Genomic DNA, 18,687 nt, shown 5'->3' on the forward strand with positions numbered 1-18,687 from the left:
TGCTGTTCGTGGTTCTTCGACTAACCGCGTGTTTAGAAGGAACGTCACCTCATAGTGGGCCCAACTATCGCTTTGCAAGGGAAGAAGAAATGAGGGTGCGTAATACGCCTAAAGCGCATTTTAGCCGTTACCCTGTCGTCATATGTTCAAATTTAAAATCTCGACGGAAGAGAAGACCAGGGATGCGTAAAATGAACGCGGATTGCCTGTTCCCCGATAACCTTGTGCCCCCGGCTGTCGGAAGCTGTGTGGGGCCCAAAGATATTCCCGTGACAAATCTACTCCGTCCATTAGTTTTAAAAGACCACAGTAGGAGAGGAGCCAAAATTTCAGAAAGATAAAAAACTCAGAAACGTTCACCGTTGAAATCTTGCTGGAGCTGACCAAGATTTTTTATATACAATCCAAGCCGTTAATAGGCTTAATACCACTCATATAATATGTAAAAATAAATATCGCCCTGATTCAAAACTTTCGTGGCCCCCATAGTTTCCAATGGTAGGCGTTCAATCCCCGCTTTTTCCTGCAGTATGGGCCACATGAGTTTGGTATCTGCCTGATTTTTACATACATGTCCTATTTTGGTCTTGCAAAACTGATGGACGGAGTGGATTTTTTCATTGACATCTCTGTAGGCCCCACACAGCTTCCTAGAACAGGGGCAAAGGCAAACGGCTACCGCGTCGCATATGGGTTCAGTGCATTGTAACGGTTTCCTTATTCAAATTTGAAAATTTACAGACTCCTATTTGTAACGGCTACTCGAAGGGAGTACACCACACACTCAAATCTCCCCCCCCCCCCCCCCCCCTCTCTCTCTCACATATGTATATGCAAGCAACCAAGCATCAGTCATGGAGAATTTATGTTCATGCCAAGGCCAAGAACTTCGACCTCAAGTTCCAGTGCTTGAAAATCCTCCCTAACTGGAGTATCCGCGGGGCCCAATTCTCCGTTCTCATTAAGATTCGCCAGCTTTTCTTGAAAATGGTATTTCAGACCGGAAGTTTGGTAGAGAAATGCAAGAGGGAGAGATCCAAATCAAGATTTCTTCGGATTTTGAAAAGCTTGGTTCCATGGCGGATTGGTAGTAAGATCCTCGTCGCCAAGAGGAGATCAAATATTCAGCGTCCCAAAGTCAATTTTCCTCCGAAGCAACAACATGGTGGACTTCTTTCTGAGGTGAGTGCCAGCAGCAGATTGATGATTACGACCATATAGTACCGTAGGGGGGCTTACACCCCCCAATTGCATCTTATATGATATCCGAAGTGTTCATGTTGGCATTACTACTACATAGAAGCTATGATATTTTAAATATACATTTTAATATTCCAAATTCATCTTCATACACAATCATCCATTCATCAAATGTTTCTTGCGATGGCCTGTGTAGCTCAGAATTTAGAAAATTTATGGTTCGAATAATTATCTAAGATGAAATCTGGTGTGAAAACCCACCTGTATGGTACTGTGGGCACAATAATGTATCAAAACCCCACCCATAATCAACAACCATCACCCGATAGAGGAACCACTAGGGATTTCACATGATGCAAAAATGATAATATTGGACAATCACATCCATATAATCAACGGCAAGCAAGATGGATAGTAAGATTGAAAGTGGTCATGCCATCCATTTTACAGGTCTTATATGAACGTCATCGATTAACAGAAGCAATCCACTGTGAATCCCTCCTATCCAATTCTCCATTTAGGATGATAAGTGGGCCCAATTACAATCTCACATGATAATGGATTGATATATCTGTACAGCCTTTGGTTAGCCCATGACCATGAATTCATTTGATTGGTCTATCTTAATCATCTTGCTAAATGACCCTTTGCCAACAAAACTTTGGTGGTTATTTTTGTCTTTTATTATTCATTTGGATGCCACCAATTAAAAGGCTAGGATATTCTAAAAATTGAAAATTTTGGACCATGGTCCAAGCACTATATAAAATTCTGAATGAATAATTTTGAACTAGTCCATGTGTGTCACGTGTGGAAATGATGTGGAGGCACAAAACTACCTTGCCTTTGGATGTGTGAATCTGGTCCTTTATTAGGAAAAGACACTAGGAGATAGGTGAGTAAAATAAATAATTAGGCTTTGAATCATGGATCAATTGCTTTCGTTAACTCACTAGTGGTTCTACATTTGAATATGTACATTGGGGAAGGTTTGCAATGATTCTTTCTCCAGAATACAACAAAGCTATAGGTGTTACACAACTCTGTAATGTTATATCGACAGGGAAACTGTCAAAACAGATGTGCAAATAAAATGAATTTGTCCATATAAAAAACGAAAAGAAAGAAAAGAAGGAAAGAAAGAAAGAAAGAGACAATTTGGAAGTTTGAAGGTGGAGAGAGCTCTTGTTACTTGCTCTTTGTTAAAGTACTGTGCATGAATAGGTTGTGTAATTCGTCCAAACACTTCACCCTAATTTGTAGAGTGCAAGACGTTTCGTAGTAACGAGATCTGCTCACCTCACGCTTGTACAACATGGTTAACGTGAAGGAGGCCTCTCAATTGGGCTTTAGTTTCGGCCCATAATGGACCAATTGTGCCTTGTTTATTTTGGGACAAATTATGAGGTCCAAACGTCTTCTATTGGAGTTCGAATTATTTTGGCTCTAGACTGTCCCATACACCCTTAGAACTGTCGGATATTAGTGTTGAAAACAGTAGACAGATTTTCTGAAAAATAGAAAACTGAAATGAAACAAAAGAAAAGGTAGTAAAGAAAGATTTATTTGTTTTGAGTTGAGGTGTGACTGAGTCACTTGGCTTGAAACCAAATTTGTCCTCCTTGAACCGTGTTCCAAGTGCAATGAGAGTCATGGGCAATTGGTCCCCAAAATACAACGACTATGACCCAGTCCTAGTAGTACACTCATTGTACATGGGCTTGAACCAACATGAAGAACTCAAACCTGAAATGAATTGACTCGACGATGAACTTAGTTGCAGAAAAAACAATGAACAAGAGACTTTTCAAGAGGCGGAGAGAGAGAGAAACTTGTTTTGTGTGTATGTCTAAAATGGATTATAGTTAAGTCTATATAGTCTTTATTTTTGCTACTGGAAAAAATATCTCATCATAATCGGTCACATAATCCTGCTTGTATACTTGAGCAATTAGTTGTGCTTTGTATCGATCAAGAGATCCATTAGATTTCAACTTCGTGGAATAAACCCATTTGCTGCAGATAACTTGTTGCCCTAGAGGACGTGGAACAAATGCGTGGTTCTTAGCCAATGCTTTAAGCTCATCTACTATCACCAACAACTCTGATAAGCATGCCAGTGAGTAGGAGGTAGGGACAAAAACAAAATCCAACGTGGAACACATAGTAGACATGGAGTAAATCAAATGATCCGAAGAATTATGGGGCCGATTAGAGCGACGTACCGGAGAGGGAACTGAATCAGTAGTAAGGGGAGTGAGGATCTGCAGCAAGTGAAGTAGCCAGAGGAGGAGGCAGAGGTGGTGCTTTGGGCCGACGCTAATAAATTTACAAGGGATGAGGAACAAAAGAAGCAACTAGAATATCTAAAAAATCAATTAGCTCAGAGGAAGAAAAACCCGATGGAGCAATAGTAGTAAATGACTGAGAATAAAAAGGTACATGCTCTAGAAAAAAAACTACATTACAAGAAATACGTACCCGTTTGCAAGTAGCATCATACCAATAAAACCCTTTTAGGGTATTGCCAAAGCCTAAATACATACTCCAAGTGGACTTGGGGGATAGTTTGTTACGTTCTTGAGCAGGAATGTGAACATAACAAACACACCCAAACACATAAAATGATGAATAATTAGGTAAAGAGCCAAAGAGAATAAAATAGGAAAAGACATTACGAAGAAGGGGTGTTGGCATATGATTAACAAGATATACCAAATGCAACATAATGCATTAAGAGCCAACATATCAGACATCAATGTATTTGCAGTCTCCACAATCTGATGGTTCTTCCGTTTAGCCACCCTATTTTGGTCAAGAGTGTCAGAACAGGTCTTGTGTTGAATAACCCCACGATCATGTAAATATGCAGCAAATTCCAATCCATCAACCCCCCCCCCCCCTCTCGGAATTAGAACCCAACACTTTAATTTTCTTACCAAACTGAGTATCCACCATGGAGGAAAACTGCTAGTAAATGTAAAAAACTTGCAACTTGGAATGCATGAAATAAATCCACGTAAACTCAGTAAAATCATCTATGAATATAACATAATATTGCAATCCAGATTTAGATAAAATGGGGGAAGGAACCTAGACAACAATATGCACCAAATCAAATATAGTAGAAGTACGAGAAGTACTCAAAGAAAAAGAAGCGGCTTTTCCCTTTGATAAACAATATGCAGAACAAGGCAAATTCAAAGCATATTTATTAATGTTCAATTTATTTAATAAATCAAAGGAAAATAAATGGTGTAAAGCCTATCACAATGTGGATGACCAAGGTGACAATGCCAAAGTCGACACGATTTATTATCATAACAATATCCAAAGCAGATGGGACAAAAAAAAATAAGAGGCTGAAGTGACATTAGAAGGGAACTTCAGCATGAAGAGGTGACCATTCCTCCTACCCCTCCTAACTACTTTCCCCGTTGCCCTGCACAACAAAAAAATCACTAAGGAAAAGAACCAAACAGTTATTTTAAGTAATCTGACCCACAAAAATCAAATTAGAAGACAAATTAGGAACATGAAACAAACACATTTTTCAAAATAAAGGACCGATTATCAGTAGGGGACTACTATAAAGTACCAATCGACATAATGGGCAGTAATGCACCATCAGTTGTATAAATAACTTGATGACCAGTATAAGGACTAATATCACGAAGGTGAGAAGAACTATTGATCATATGATTTGATGCACCAAAATCAATATACCAAGGATATGACAAGGATATACATGATAGGCCTGCAACAGAAAGGACTTGTACGATCTGCTAAATTATCTCAAGAGTTAGAGGAGAGACAAAGACAAGGTTAGTAGGGAGGAGTAGGGAGGGGCAGCAACAAAGGCACGACCACAACTGCATCCATGGCCACGATCACCACATCCTCGGCCTCGGGAAATAGCAGTAAATTCCTTTGCTTTACATTCATAAATGCCATGACCAATCTGGCGAGAGCGCACCATACTCCTTGCACTGTGAGACCAGATGTCCCACCTTGTTGCAGCCAAAGCACGTCACAATGCGAGTATAATGCTACCAGTTGAAGACACCAAAGTTGTATAAGAGGAATCGAGGAAAGAACCTTAAGAAATTGTTCTTCCTCCAACAAATCATTGATCACAACATTCATGGATGGAAGAGGACTGTGGTTCAAGAGAGTAGCCCGATAATGCTCATACTCTAGGTGCAATTTCATTAGAAATTACCAAACACGTGTCTACTCCGACAAATCCTGATAAATCTGAAAATCATTGAGAAACTACAGATTCATCATTGCCATTTGGCCATAATACTTTTATTACCTTAGAAAAGACTAACCAAATCCTGCTCTAAATGATAGAGACATGCCTCATTGCTCTGTTGCTATATCATCTGTAATCCCACATAGCCTTAGCCATGCAATGTCGAATCAACCCAACAACAATAGATTTCTCAACTAAATACAAAATCCAAGTCGTTATTTGACCAATCTTTATGTTGCGCCCCAAATCCAGCATTATGTATTGCCACTACATAGTCCTGAACCTGGAGCACGACTTGTCGAACTCCAAGTTCGACACCTGATGCCCATATACCAAGTCCCGAGCTCATCACCCGACTATAAGTTTTAGGGGCTATATATATATATATATAATGGAATGCTCACCTGAGCACCAGTTCTCATGAGAACTCGTGAACTTTTTAAGAACTCATCTCTCGTGATATGTGCCCAAAATATGAATGGTCCACATGATGCAACACCCCATGAAACCCTTGGGCCCAACTTTTACACTGATCTAAAACTTTGGTGGGCCATAGCGAAAGGAAACAGTTTCCTCCCTTGATTTGCCTCTCCTTGCTACATAACGACTCAGATGACTTTAAAAATACATGACTCATTCGCATGACATGATGACTTTTATTGATACAGAACTCTGGTCAGCCTTCCCTAGACCTTCGTGTCCCTGCACAAGGAACGGACAAAGGAGACCCTGGCCAGTACAGGGGACCCTCCGATGCCTAAGTCAGGTAGGGAATCTAAGTCTGATCATAAACGAGGTTTTAGGCTAGAGATTGTGTGTACCTTTCACCATTGGAGGTGCTCCCCTTTATAGATGAGGAGAGACCGTGGTGTAGAGGAGATCTCCCTGCTTAGTAAGGACGTGCTGTAGTAGGATTCGTGTCCCGAACACGTAGGGGAATTTCTCAAGATCCTCGGCGAAGATCTTGGGATCCCAATCGTGTTGTGGATGTCCTACGGGATCTTTGGAGAGGATTTCGGGAGGATCTCCCTTGGATAGTATCCGATTATCCGGAGTCAGCAGGGGCGTGCAATAGAAGTCCGAGGTGAGGTTATGCCAACCTGACTTGGAGATAATATGCCGACTTGGAGTTATACCGACCTGACTTCTTCGATGAATAGTTGAGCCTCTTTTGGCATCGGGCTGATTAGCGGATCTTTTAACTTGCTGACGACAGACCGAGCTCGACCTCATTTCCCCCTTGGTCCAGGATCAAGGGGCGGATTTTTAGTCATGTATGTCGCTATCCGACCTAGTGGAATGCACGAAGTTCTGACCTGACTTCTTATTATTGGTCAGTTCGTTTTTCCCATAACAACTTTTAACACTTCACTTAAAAAGGACATGAGTCATATTTTTAAGGACACAACTCATTCTTTAAAGGGCATTACTTATACCTTAAAGGGCATGACTCACACATAAAAGTGACTCATGATTCTTATGGCACCTCATAGAAAGGGACAAACTATTATTTCCTTTCACTTCTTCAATTATGGGCTCTTCTTAATCTTCATCCAGAGCAAAAGCTGTCGTCATGCTTGTCATATGCTTGCATCATACTTTCTTCATAAGCGATCAACTCCCATTACTCTGGGACTTGTCGATTTTGGAACATCATTCGGACTTGTTTGGGAGCTTTGGTGGGGCATTCATCTGCTTAATTCCCTTATTTGCTGCAAGAGAAACATGCTTCTTACTTGACTGAATTATTTGGAGTTTGCTTTTCCGATAGAACTTGTAAGGTTGAAACCTTCATCTCTGATGAGTTTTGCGAAATTTTAACTTTTTGGGAACTTGATGACATTTTTCTCTAGGGATGTTGTTGCAGACTTTTGGGCCAATTTGTGGAATTTCTTTTTTTAGCATGCATATAGCATAACTTTTTGATTTATTGCTGAACATATTCCACAACATCTAAGAAAATAAGAGTGTCTGCTGAAATATCTTTTTGAAGGTAAAGTCTCTATTACCAACTAACTTATTCCCTCTAGTAATGAGGAAAAAATGTCATGTTTATCGTCAGTGTCCAATGCAGACCAAGATAATATACTTTTTTAGGGTAGCTTTTGGCGTGTTCTTCAAAAAATTCAAGATTGTTCAGTTTTCTTTTGTATAGTAGAAGTAGATCAGTGGTCTATAGATGAAACTTGGATGTGTTGAATTCTTAGAGTAATTTGTTTATGAGTTCGAAAACTTCGGCAGCAACTATGGCTTCCTTTTGCTCAAGTGTCAAACAACTCCACCAATATCGCACTTTTCCAACCATACATGCATCAATATGTTCAAAGAACATTTGATTGTCCACTTGTTTCAGGGAATGCAGCATGTAAAGTCATTTTACCTAGATAACTATAACATCTTCAAGATCACGATTTTGAGTGTCGTCGAGGTTGATGATCAGAATGTCTATACTAGTGGATATAATGCCTCCTTTTATAACATCAGCCTTTGTGAGGGATCGCATAATTTCACTTGAGAAGCTGTGTTATCTTTGATTTCTTCCCTAAACAATGATTCTCTTTTGGGTTTAGGAAGAGCGATTTGGCATATTCCATTTTTTGCCTTTTAAACTTTTGGTGCGCAGAAGAATAATAGGAGATACAGGAAGGGAAACATGATCAATGACGATATCACTAGCCTTATTGAGCCTTGTCATGAATACAATGCAATGAGTGCAGGGCGTCATACCAAGGCGATGCATAAAGAGGCTTATACAGCCGATGCGAATGCAATACGAAGTGATGCCAGTGCTCATATCCGAATCCACATATCAAGTACATTTCCAATCATAAGGAAATCACCGGGGTTCCAGTACACTGCTGGATGACTGCCGCTCTCCAGACCCTCACAGTCAAACGAGTGTAAGAGACCTCACTACCCGCCTGTGGATAGCCAATCACCAACAAGACTCAACGGCAGCGGACCCATTACGAGCTGGTCAGACTCAGCCTAGTAAAACCTTCTTACACTAGGCGGTGGGTAAGGCCACACCCCTACCCAACCTACTACACGATAGTGGGAGTCGCGGCCTAATGGTATAAGGCTATAACGCCCTGAAAATCGGGGGTCGAGTAGAAGTCCAACTCCAGAGTTTCAACGCATCACTTATGCAACATATTCAATGATGATTAAATGTTGTCTGTATTAGTGCATAAAACATGAATAAGATTAAGCCAAATCAGCAATACATAATCCAAGGATAGTTGTAATACGCAAGCGGAAGACTTACTCAAATATGTATAGCGTTATAACTCAGTATAGATCCCCAAAGTATATATGCATTGCCAGGTCAATAATTACATGCATTGTTTCAAATTATAAAATGTCAAAATGTAATAGTCCACTACACGTATAACCCTGAAGCCCCGCCGATCAGAACGATCTATGCAAACCCGCCTGAATACTGCATATATGAGAAGGCATCCTCATCATCTACGAAGTCCGCCTCCGCCTCATCAGTCGGGTCTCCATCTGCAGCTAAGACAAAGTCTGGTTGGTGTGTACAACACCGTCCCATAACGTGGGAGTGAGTGATCAACTCAGTGGAACAATAAAGCAAAGGTTAACATATTCTCAATTCAGTCAAGCAGTAATAATAAAACAATATAATCAAATATTCCTAAGTACTCTGATTAATGCAAGAATGGTATGAATAAATGATGCATGCCCTCGCCTGCACTCCCTCTGCGATCTTCATCTAACGGTCGCGCATGTCAGTCACTTCCTCAGTGCTCTGCCCAACGCCAAATGGCACATGCAGTGCGATGCATGAACATGATTACCAAGTTCTTATTAGTCCTTTTCATACAGCAAGATTGGGAAGCTAAGGTACCTCCCTTATATCAATTCCCAAACAATGATCCAATCTAGGGTCGTCCATCCTAGTAAATCTCATACAATGATACGGTTCTAGGTCGCTGCAAAGGGCTCGTCACCTTATCAATGCAGGCCTAGTGTACTCCTGTTGCTACGTAAGGGCTCGTTGCCTCTACGCAGTCTTAGCGTATGCTCGAGGTCACTACAAAGGGCTCGTCACCTTATCAGGGTAGGCCGACAGCTCAAATACAGTGTCCCATACCACCGTATTTGGCTCACGAGTCTGGGTTGCTCACTGGTCACTACGGGGAGGCTCGTCACCCCAGCGTAGGCCGACAACTCGACCACGGTGTCCCATACCACCATGCCCGGCTCATGAGTCTTAGCGGATCGAGGTACCAAGGTTTAAAGGGGTTTTCACTAGTGAGTTTGGTACCTTAGATTCAAGCAGTAGTGTCCATACATGGTGAACATACATCGGGTCAATCGGGTTACTTGATGAGCTTGATTGGTACGAGCGCACATCGAATTGATCGACATGAAGTGTATGAGCACTCCGTGTGGCCTAACCACTGTCGACAACTGAAATACAGCTCAGACTCATCGAACACGTCCTGTAGGGCGAAAACAACCTTAGCCACCTATTCAATGCCTGTTACCGATTGCCTGGACTATAACATAGTCCCAAACACATTCAATTATATCAGATAATCATACAAGCTAATCAGAACAGTAATGGATCAACAATTCCAATTACACAAGCATGTGAGCATTTGATGGATTTCAACTTAAACATGAATTCACACATATGCAGTCCCTAGGTAAAACAGACAAAGAATATAAGTTGCATGGAGGAAATCATACACATCGTTAAGGTAGTTGAGAGTCTCTTCTCAATGCCCATATAAAGTACAATTTATTAGACACTTGTTCATTCAGGCATTTTTACAAATACTTGGACTACATATTCCAACATACATGACGTATGTTGGTGATAGCACGTATTAGGGCAAATCCTTTCACTAAGGAATTGTCACGTATACCTCAACCATATGTCTACAATAGTTAATCATGGCAAATCCATACTCAGAATCCATACATATACAAACATTTCAACAAACACAAGAATGCACAATATTCAACATAGTTCATATATATGTGTAAAGTGCGGGAACAACGTGTCTAAGCATGTGATAGCAATGCAAGTCAGTCATAAATCATAAACTGACATTGAAAGCCTTAAAAACCATAACCTAAACATTTATAGTCCGTACCTTTCGCCAGTAGACTCGTAGCGAACTCAATTTTAAAAGTTAAGTCTTGTCTACGGCACTACAATAACCTATAACAGGGAATAGGTTAGCTAATTCATCCAACACGCTAATCGAAAACCCTATGACAAGTTAGGGTTAGGTTTTCTTACCTAAGTACGAAGTCAGAATCGCCTGTATAGCGATATAGGAATGGCGGTTGAGTGCGTGGAGTAGCGGGATCGAATCCCAGGAAGAATCTCCAACTCTCACTCTCACTTTCTCTCTTTTCCCTTCTCTTTTCTCTCCTCTCTCCCCTGGGGTTTCTCAAATTCGTATGAGGTGAGAGAGAGAGGGTTTAAGGTCCTTATATAGGCCCAAGTTTGATGGGAATGGCCCCAGGGCCAAGGTATACTTAGGTTATATCCAAATACGGACTGTTCCGGTCCAACGGAGCACTTCTGGTGGCCCCTTTTCCACGCGCAGTCGGACTTAAGCTCCCTGACCATAGATCTAGATCAGGCTGAGTTTTCGTTCCGATCGGGTTTGTAGATCAGCCGTGGCGGACCAGTTCAGTTTAACTGTCACGGTCACTTGATCAGGGTCACAAGTACACCGACATGTGTGGGATATTTCTCCTAATCCGAGGGTGTATTTGGGTCAGATTCTGATGGTCTGAATCCTTATATTTGACCTGCAAGCGACATGACTCAGATTACTTAAATTCGAATTTTATTTCTAAATATTTTCACGTTTCTCACACACTTCGCTCCGGGCTCAAGTTGTGCATTTCTAGACGCAATTAAGACTTGATTTCCGAAGGGGTTGTCAAGTCCAGTAATGCGGTCATAACTGTATAGTTTTGCGGTTATAGGACTTTTGACGTGCGGTCCAGGTTAGATACGGAGTTTCGGTGTGCTCCCTAGAGCAACCGGGTTTAGGGATGGATTCTAGATTTCAGGGTAATGTAGCGTCAATGATACTGCATAGTTTGGGTGTTGCAGATCATATTTAAAGTGATTGGTGCTAATTTCATAAGCACTCTAGTTCAACACTTGCTAACATTAACCTAATTTCTAAAGGTTTTGGTCCTATGTGATTTCTGTTAGAGGTGGTACTCGGGTCCTTATACAGATTTTTTCGAGACGTTACAATCTACCCCCCTTAAAGAAAAATTTCATCCTCGAAATTAGTACCTTTTCGTACTCCTCGAGAATCTGAGGGTAGTTCTTTCGAACCTCGGCTTCTGTCTCCCAAGTAGCCTCTTCTTCCGTGTGATGCGTCCACAGCACTTTCACAAGTGGAATAACTTTGCTGCGTAACACCTACTCCTTCCTGTCTAGGATACGCGTCGGTCGCAGTACATAAGTAGCGTCCTCGCTCAACTGGACCTGCTCCCATTTGATAATGTGGGAAGGATCAGGAATGTATTTCTTCAGCATAGAAACATGAAACACGTTATGCACGCCGCAAGTGGTGTGGGCAAAGCAAGGCGGTACGCCACTGCCCCCACTCTATCAAGTATCTGGAATGGGCCAATGAATCGAGGCGTAAGCTTCCCCTTCTTGCCAAACCGAAGAACTCCCTTCATAAGGGGAAACCTTGAGGAACACATGGTCCCCGACCTCGAACTCTAGCGGTCACCGCCTCGTATCGGCGTAGCTCTTCTGTTTACTCTGCGCTATTAGAAGTCGGCGCCTGATAATGTCGACTTTCTCTGAAGTTGCCTAAACTAACTCCGGGCCAATCAAACTCTTCTCGCTAACATCTGCCCAGCAATGCGGTGCCCTACACGGACGCCCATACAGTACCTCGTAAGGAGCCATGCCAATACTTGCCTGGAAGCTGTTGTTATAGGCGAACTCTTCATAAGGAAGACAGTTATCCCAACTGTCCTTGAAATCCAGCACACAGGCCCACAACATATCTTCCAAAATCTGATTCACCCGTTCCGTCTGCCCGTCAGTCTGTGGGTGGAACGCGGTACTGAACTTCAACTTTACACCCATCGCTTCCTGGATGCGAGTCCAGAAAATGGATGTAAATCGCGTGTCTCGGTCGACACAATCTCCAAAGAAACTCCATGCAGACATACAATCTCCTTGATGTATAACCTGGCCAACCCGTCTGCAGAGTTCGAAACTCTGATAGGGAGGAAATGAGCTGATTTCGTCAACCGGTTCATGATCACCCAAATGGAATCATGCCCCTTCCTCGTCTTCGGTAGCCCTGAGATGAAATCCATAGAGATGAAATCCCATTTCCATTCTGCTATGGGCATGAGCTGAAGTAGTCCAGGAGGTCGGCGATGCTCTGCCTTGACCTGCTGGCACGTGAGACAACGGGACACATAATCTGCTATGTGAGCCTTCATATTGTCCCACCAGTACGACCTCTTCATGTCACGATACATCTTCGTACTGCCTGGATGCATAGCCATCCTTGAATCGTGAGCAGCCTCAAGAACTTCTTTCCTCAAGTCAAGGAGGTTCGGGACTCATAGGCGGCCACTGTAACGTAAGCCCCCATCCGTGCCAACTCTTTACTCTGAGTCCTCATTGCTGCTAGCCTATTCTCTCATCTTCGCCAATAGCTCATCGTCTGTCTGAGCTGCGATGATCCTGTCATCAATGAGGGGCTGCACTCGAAAATGTGCGATGCCCTCATAAGGCTCCTCCACCGTGAGTTTCTGCTCAAAGTCTCACACGAACTATACCATGTCCCACTCTGCTATCATCAATGGAGCCTCAAATACCAATGCCTTCTCGCGGCCCAGTGCATATGCCACAAGGTTGGCCTTACCGGGATGGTAAGAGACCTCAAACTTGAAGTCCTTCAAGGTTTTCATCCATCGTTGCTGCCTTATATTCAGGTCCCGCTAAGTGAATATGTATCTGAGGCTCTTGTGGTCGCAAAAGAGCTCGAACTCCTCTCCGTAGAGGTAATGCCTCTAGATCTTTAAGGCAAAGATGACGGCAGCTAACTCCAGGTTGTGCGTAGGGTAGTTTTCCTCGTGTTTCCTCAACTGTCGCGACAGGTAAGCAATAGCCCTGTCCTTCTGCATCAAAACACCGTCCAAACCGACGCGAGTTCGTGTATATTGTATACTTGACCCCTTGCTCTGGAGCACAGGGGCAGACGTCAACTTGTCTTTCAACTCCTAAAAGGCTGCTTCCGCCTTTTCATTCCAGGCGAACTTCAGATCCTTCCGTGTCAACTGAGACAAAGGTCTAGCTATCTTCAAGAAATCCCGAATGAATCGTCGATAGTAACCTGCCAGACCAAGGAAACTCCTCACCTCAGTAACCGAACCGGGCTGCTTCCAGTCCTGAACTGCGGCTACCTTGGCAAGGTCCATAGCTATCCCTTCTCTGGACACCACGTGTCCCAGAAACTTGACTTCCTCTTTCCAGAAGTCGCACTTCTTGTACTGGGCGAACAACTGGTTCTTCCTCAGAGTATCCAAGACTGCTCGCAGGTGTTCCTCGTGCTCTTCCCGACTCTTAGAGTATATCAGGATATCATCAATAAACACGATGACGAATCGGAATAGAAATGGCCGAAATACCCTGTTCATCAGGTCCATGAACACGGCCGGTGCATTCGTAAGGCCGAACGACATTATGAGAAACTCATAGTGTCCAAAATTGGTCCTGAAGGCCGTCTTCTGCACGTCCTCATCCCTGACGCGCAACTGGTGATACCCCGACTGCAAGTCAATCTTCGAGAAATACTTTGCCCCCTTCAACTGATCAAACAGGTCATCTATCCTGGGCAAAGGATACTTGTTCTTTACCGTCACTTGGTTCAATCTGCGATAATCAATACATAATCGCAGAGATCCATCCTTCTTCTTTACAAACAACACGGGCGCTCCCCATGGAGACACGCTGGGTCGTATAAAGCCCACATCCAACAAATCATCGATCTGTTTCCTCAGCTCCTCCATCTCGCACGGAGCCATGCGATAGGTCGGAAGAGATACATGTGTCGTACCAGGCACTAGGTCGATGGTAAAATCAATTTCGCGCTGAGGGGGTAGTCCAGGTATCTTCTTGAACACATCTGAGAACTCTTGGACCATAGGAGTGTCCTCAAGCGCTAGACCATGAGCGTCCTCTAGCATGGAAGCATAACAATCAATGCAATAGGGCCAACTGACCTGCACCGGGAAAGTAAAGGTTGTGCCCTCTGGTCTATAAGCTGTCACCACTCTACAATTGCAGTCGATCTCTACCTTCATCTCTGTGAGCCAATCCATACCGAGAATGACATCGTAATGATGTAATGGGGTGACAATCAAGTCGAGGAGCGCTGTCCCACTCCCTACATCTATCGAACATCCCTTACAAATCTTGGTAGCATCCAAGAAAGTCCCTGTGGCGGTAAGGATTCTCACCCCAACCATAGGACTAGTTTCCAACCCTAGCCGCTTGACTGCTGCGCACGATATGATAGAGACAGTGGACCCGGTGTCCACTAATAAAAAGATTGAAGTACTTTGGATGTGTGCCGTAACATCAAAAGCCATAGGTGGCGTAGGTGCTGCCTCTGATGCTTCAGCTGTAAGCAAGTGCACTCGAGCATGCTGAAAACGGTTAGGCTGAGGTACCATAGGCCGTTGAGGGGGCCTAGATCGAGGTGCAGGTGGCCGGAATGATGGATGAGCCGGTGCTGTGCGTAGAGGTGGTGCCGATATAACCTGGGGAAGCAGACGGTTGACCCTCTAAAGCGGTGAGAAACCGTTATCCCTCATCCTGGTGAAGCAGTTCACCTCTGTGTGGCCTGGCCTCTTGCAATAGGCATACCACACATCAGGTCACCTCACAAGGGCAGGTGAAGCTGTCAGCCTCGGCGGTGAATCTGCCCGTGGCCTCTTCCCAAGGAATGGTCTTCTCTGAACCTCTGGTCATGGCCTAGGAGCCATCGGTACTCGCATACGGGACTGCCTGTCCCCATCTTGCTCAGCTCTCATGGACATGCTCACTAGCTCAGAATAGCTAGGTATGCTAGCGCAACACATCTTCGAGTGAATATCTGATCGCAGGCCCTCAGAAAAATGCCGCATACGCATCGGCTCATCTGCCAGAATCAACGGGGCATACCTGCCCAACTCTGTAAACCTGTTCTCGTACTCTGCCACTGACATCCCTCCCTGTCGAAGGCGAAGGAACTCACTTTCCTTCTCGTGGCGATAGGTGATGGGATAGTATTTCTTGTGGAAACGGGTCTCAAAATCTGCCCACGTCCATACGTGTCCGACCGCAACAGTACGGAGGACACTATCCCACCATAAGCTGGCCTCCTTCTCGAATATGAAGGTGACCAACTCCACCTGCTCGGGCTCTGTGCAGTGCAGCGACTTTAACATCTTAGAGATGCGGTTAAGCTAATACTCGACCTCCTCGGGTCTGTGAGTACCCGCAAAGGTAGGGGGCCATAAGCGCTGGAATCGCTCGAAGTGGCCGCTGGCACCTGCATTCCCAGCAGGGGGTGTAAATGGAGCAGGCGAAGCCACACCCATGCTCTGGGCAAAGATCCCTGCCATGGTGGCCAAAAACTGCTGCTGCTGCTGTGCTTACTGCTGTACCTACTGCTGCTGCATCAACAACATCATTTGCTCCAACCTATCAGTAGGGGGAGCCAACTGAGGTACAGATGGCGTCGAGGAGGACGCACAGTTCTGCTCTAGAATCGGTGGCACAACAGGTGTAGGCCCATTGGTGGGGCCAATGGCCGGCTGAGAGTTCGGCATGGTGTCAGAGGGAGACGGGCCCGAACTAGGGTCCGTATGGCTATCGCTCAGGGGAGGTGCCCCATCAAACGGATCGCCAAGAGTGAGCCGTTCCATACTCCGTGTGGCCTTAGGTGGCATTCCCTATATACAACATAGGGTGCAACCCAGGTCAGATTCAGCATGCCCACAACCTTAACCACACAGCATTTACACAGCTTAAAAAAACTTCATGCATTTCATTTACCAAAATTGTCACAATACATGAAATACATATTACATGAATCATGACAGGAAACACATATAAGCTATTACAAAGCAAGACTGCAAACGTAGAGCAACTGCCAAACACAAACACACTTCCTACCTACTATACTACTAGGTCCATCAACATTAAGACGCAAACATTCTAAGACAACAACAAAAAAAACTATTGGGTAACGGCATGGATGACTAGACATCCAAGTCTGGCGACGGAGGAGGGGCGCCCTTATCCTGCAGGCAACACAGAATAGTTTTCAAGGTGCGGGTCACCTTCTTAAACTTGTGCTTCACAAGGGCCCGGACATCGATAATCTCCTGTCCCAAGGCAACTTGTCCCTCCTCAAGTCGAGCTAAGCGGGCTTCCCTAGCAGCCCGATCAGGGTCATGCCCCATTGCAATAGGTGGGGAGCTCTCATCCGTGTCCCGAGCCTCCACTTCTTCCTCCTGTTCTTCTTCTATCTCCTCTCTGCTTTCCTCCTCGCTTTCATACTCTTCACTAGTCATCTCGTCCTCACTCTCATCGAGGCGGGCTTGTCACTACCGTGGCCCAAATTCCATCTGGTTGAGAGTAGTTTCGTTGATGTAATGGGTCGGCACTGGCACTTCCGCCCCAAGTCTATAGCCAAACTCACGTGCAATCTTGCATATGAGTCGGCCGAATAGGAACGAATCAGACGCTCTAGTGAAGCGTGTGGTAAAAACTATCTGCCGCAGAACGTGCATAGGCACGCATAACTTCTCTCTCTGCCCTACTTGGTACAGGAAATCTACCATCAGACGGGTGCACTTGCTGCGGTTGCTCCACCTAGGGTAAACATTGTACGTGAAGATGTGGTGGAGAAGGCGGAAGTCATTAGCCATATTAGTTGCTAGGAGACTGTTGTTTGGATTCCAGCGAGCCAGTTGTCCACAAAGGAAGTGCGTGCAGCAATCCCTTTCACGTACACTCTTTAAATTCTTCTCGCTTGCATGCACTTCGCCAAGCGGCATCTTCATAAGCCGAGTTATCAACCCAGCATCAATTGTGGCCTCCCGATCTCTACCAACGGGGATTTTAAACTGCAAGGGCTCCAACGTAGGCTCTCGAATGTGGGCGTAGAAGGCTCAGGCTGTGCCCACATTTGCATGGTACTCACCCTCGAACACAGGACCCCACCCGGCTTCAACCAAGCGGTCCATCACCAGGTACTACCCAAAGAGCCTCTCATCCACATGAGCCTCAAAGAGGACACTGCGACCCTGAAATCTCCCATGAGACATATCTGTTAGGAGGATCCTTTTGAGGGGAGCCTGAGGATCAAGCTCCCACTTAGTCCGTATGTCCTGATTGACATTAGCACTAGTAGCGGCACCTCTAGGCCTCCTTGAACGAGTAGGGCGACTAGGCCCGGCCTCATCTGTAGGAGTCCTCTTCTTCCCCATGAGAGAAAGAAGCATGGAAATCGAGAAAATGGCCGTAACAAGCTCGAATAAGGCCATAGAAAAGGGAAGAAATTAGGAAAATGGGATGGTTGAATGGGTTCCCACGGCTTGTTGAAGCACACAATGGTATTTGTGTGTTCAAAATGAGAAGGAATGAAGAAAGTAGAAGAGGAGTTATTGGGCTTTGGAATGTTGAGCTACAAAGAGGATTTATAAGCTCAAAAATGGGAAAAATAAGAAGACGGAAGGTGGGTTTTGATGTAAAAGGTGGAGGTGTGTGTGTGTTGAAGGAAAATGATGAAATGGGTGGATGGAAGGGAGATTTGAGAGAGAAACAAAGGTTTTTGAAGAAAAAGGAAAGCTTGGAGGGGTAGGTTATGAAGGGGAGGTGTGTTTGGAGGGTTTTAAATTGACCCAACACCCATCAGTGGGCCACACAACACCCTAGGGGCGTCAACCCGAACCGGTCCGCCCTGCCAGGCCCGCCAGCCGGCAAGGCCTCGCGGAACCAGCAAGGTCCTCGTAGACCTCTGGACCATCCGACGATGGCTCGCCGATGGGGCGAGGTCCTCCTGCCCCCTGGACTCCAAAAACATGTGCGACCCACCTTGGGTCCCCCAGGAATTGTTTCGTTTGGGCCCCGACTCCGTTTTGAGTCGTTTCAGGTCATTTCGTGTAATTTCTGGTGTAACTACGTATTTTCT

General features: G+C 44.6%; 1 protein-coding gene across 1 annotated transcript in view; it reads left to right on the plus strand.

Moving 5' to 3' along the window:
• The first annotated feature begins 647 nt into the window (after positions 1–647).
• LOC131223842 (uncharacterized) overlaps positions 648–18,687 on the plus strand; it is a 56,551-nt gene continuing 38,511 nt past the window's right edge. Inside the window, exon 1 of the mRNA XM_058219367.1 lies at positions 648–1,182. Within this exon, the coding sequence (XP_058075350.1) occupies positions 826–1,182 (357 nt within the window). The 5' untranslated portion in view covers positions 648–825. The remainder of the gene's footprint in view (positions 1,183–18,687) is intronic.

Source organism: Magnolia sinica, chromosome 13 (assembly GCF_029962835.1).
Source record: "Magnolia sinica isolate HGM2019 chromosome 13, MsV1, whole genome shotgun sequence".
Taxonomy (NCBI): Eukaryota; Viridiplantae; Streptophyta; class Magnoliopsida; order Magnoliales; family Magnoliaceae; genus Magnolia; species Magnolia sinica.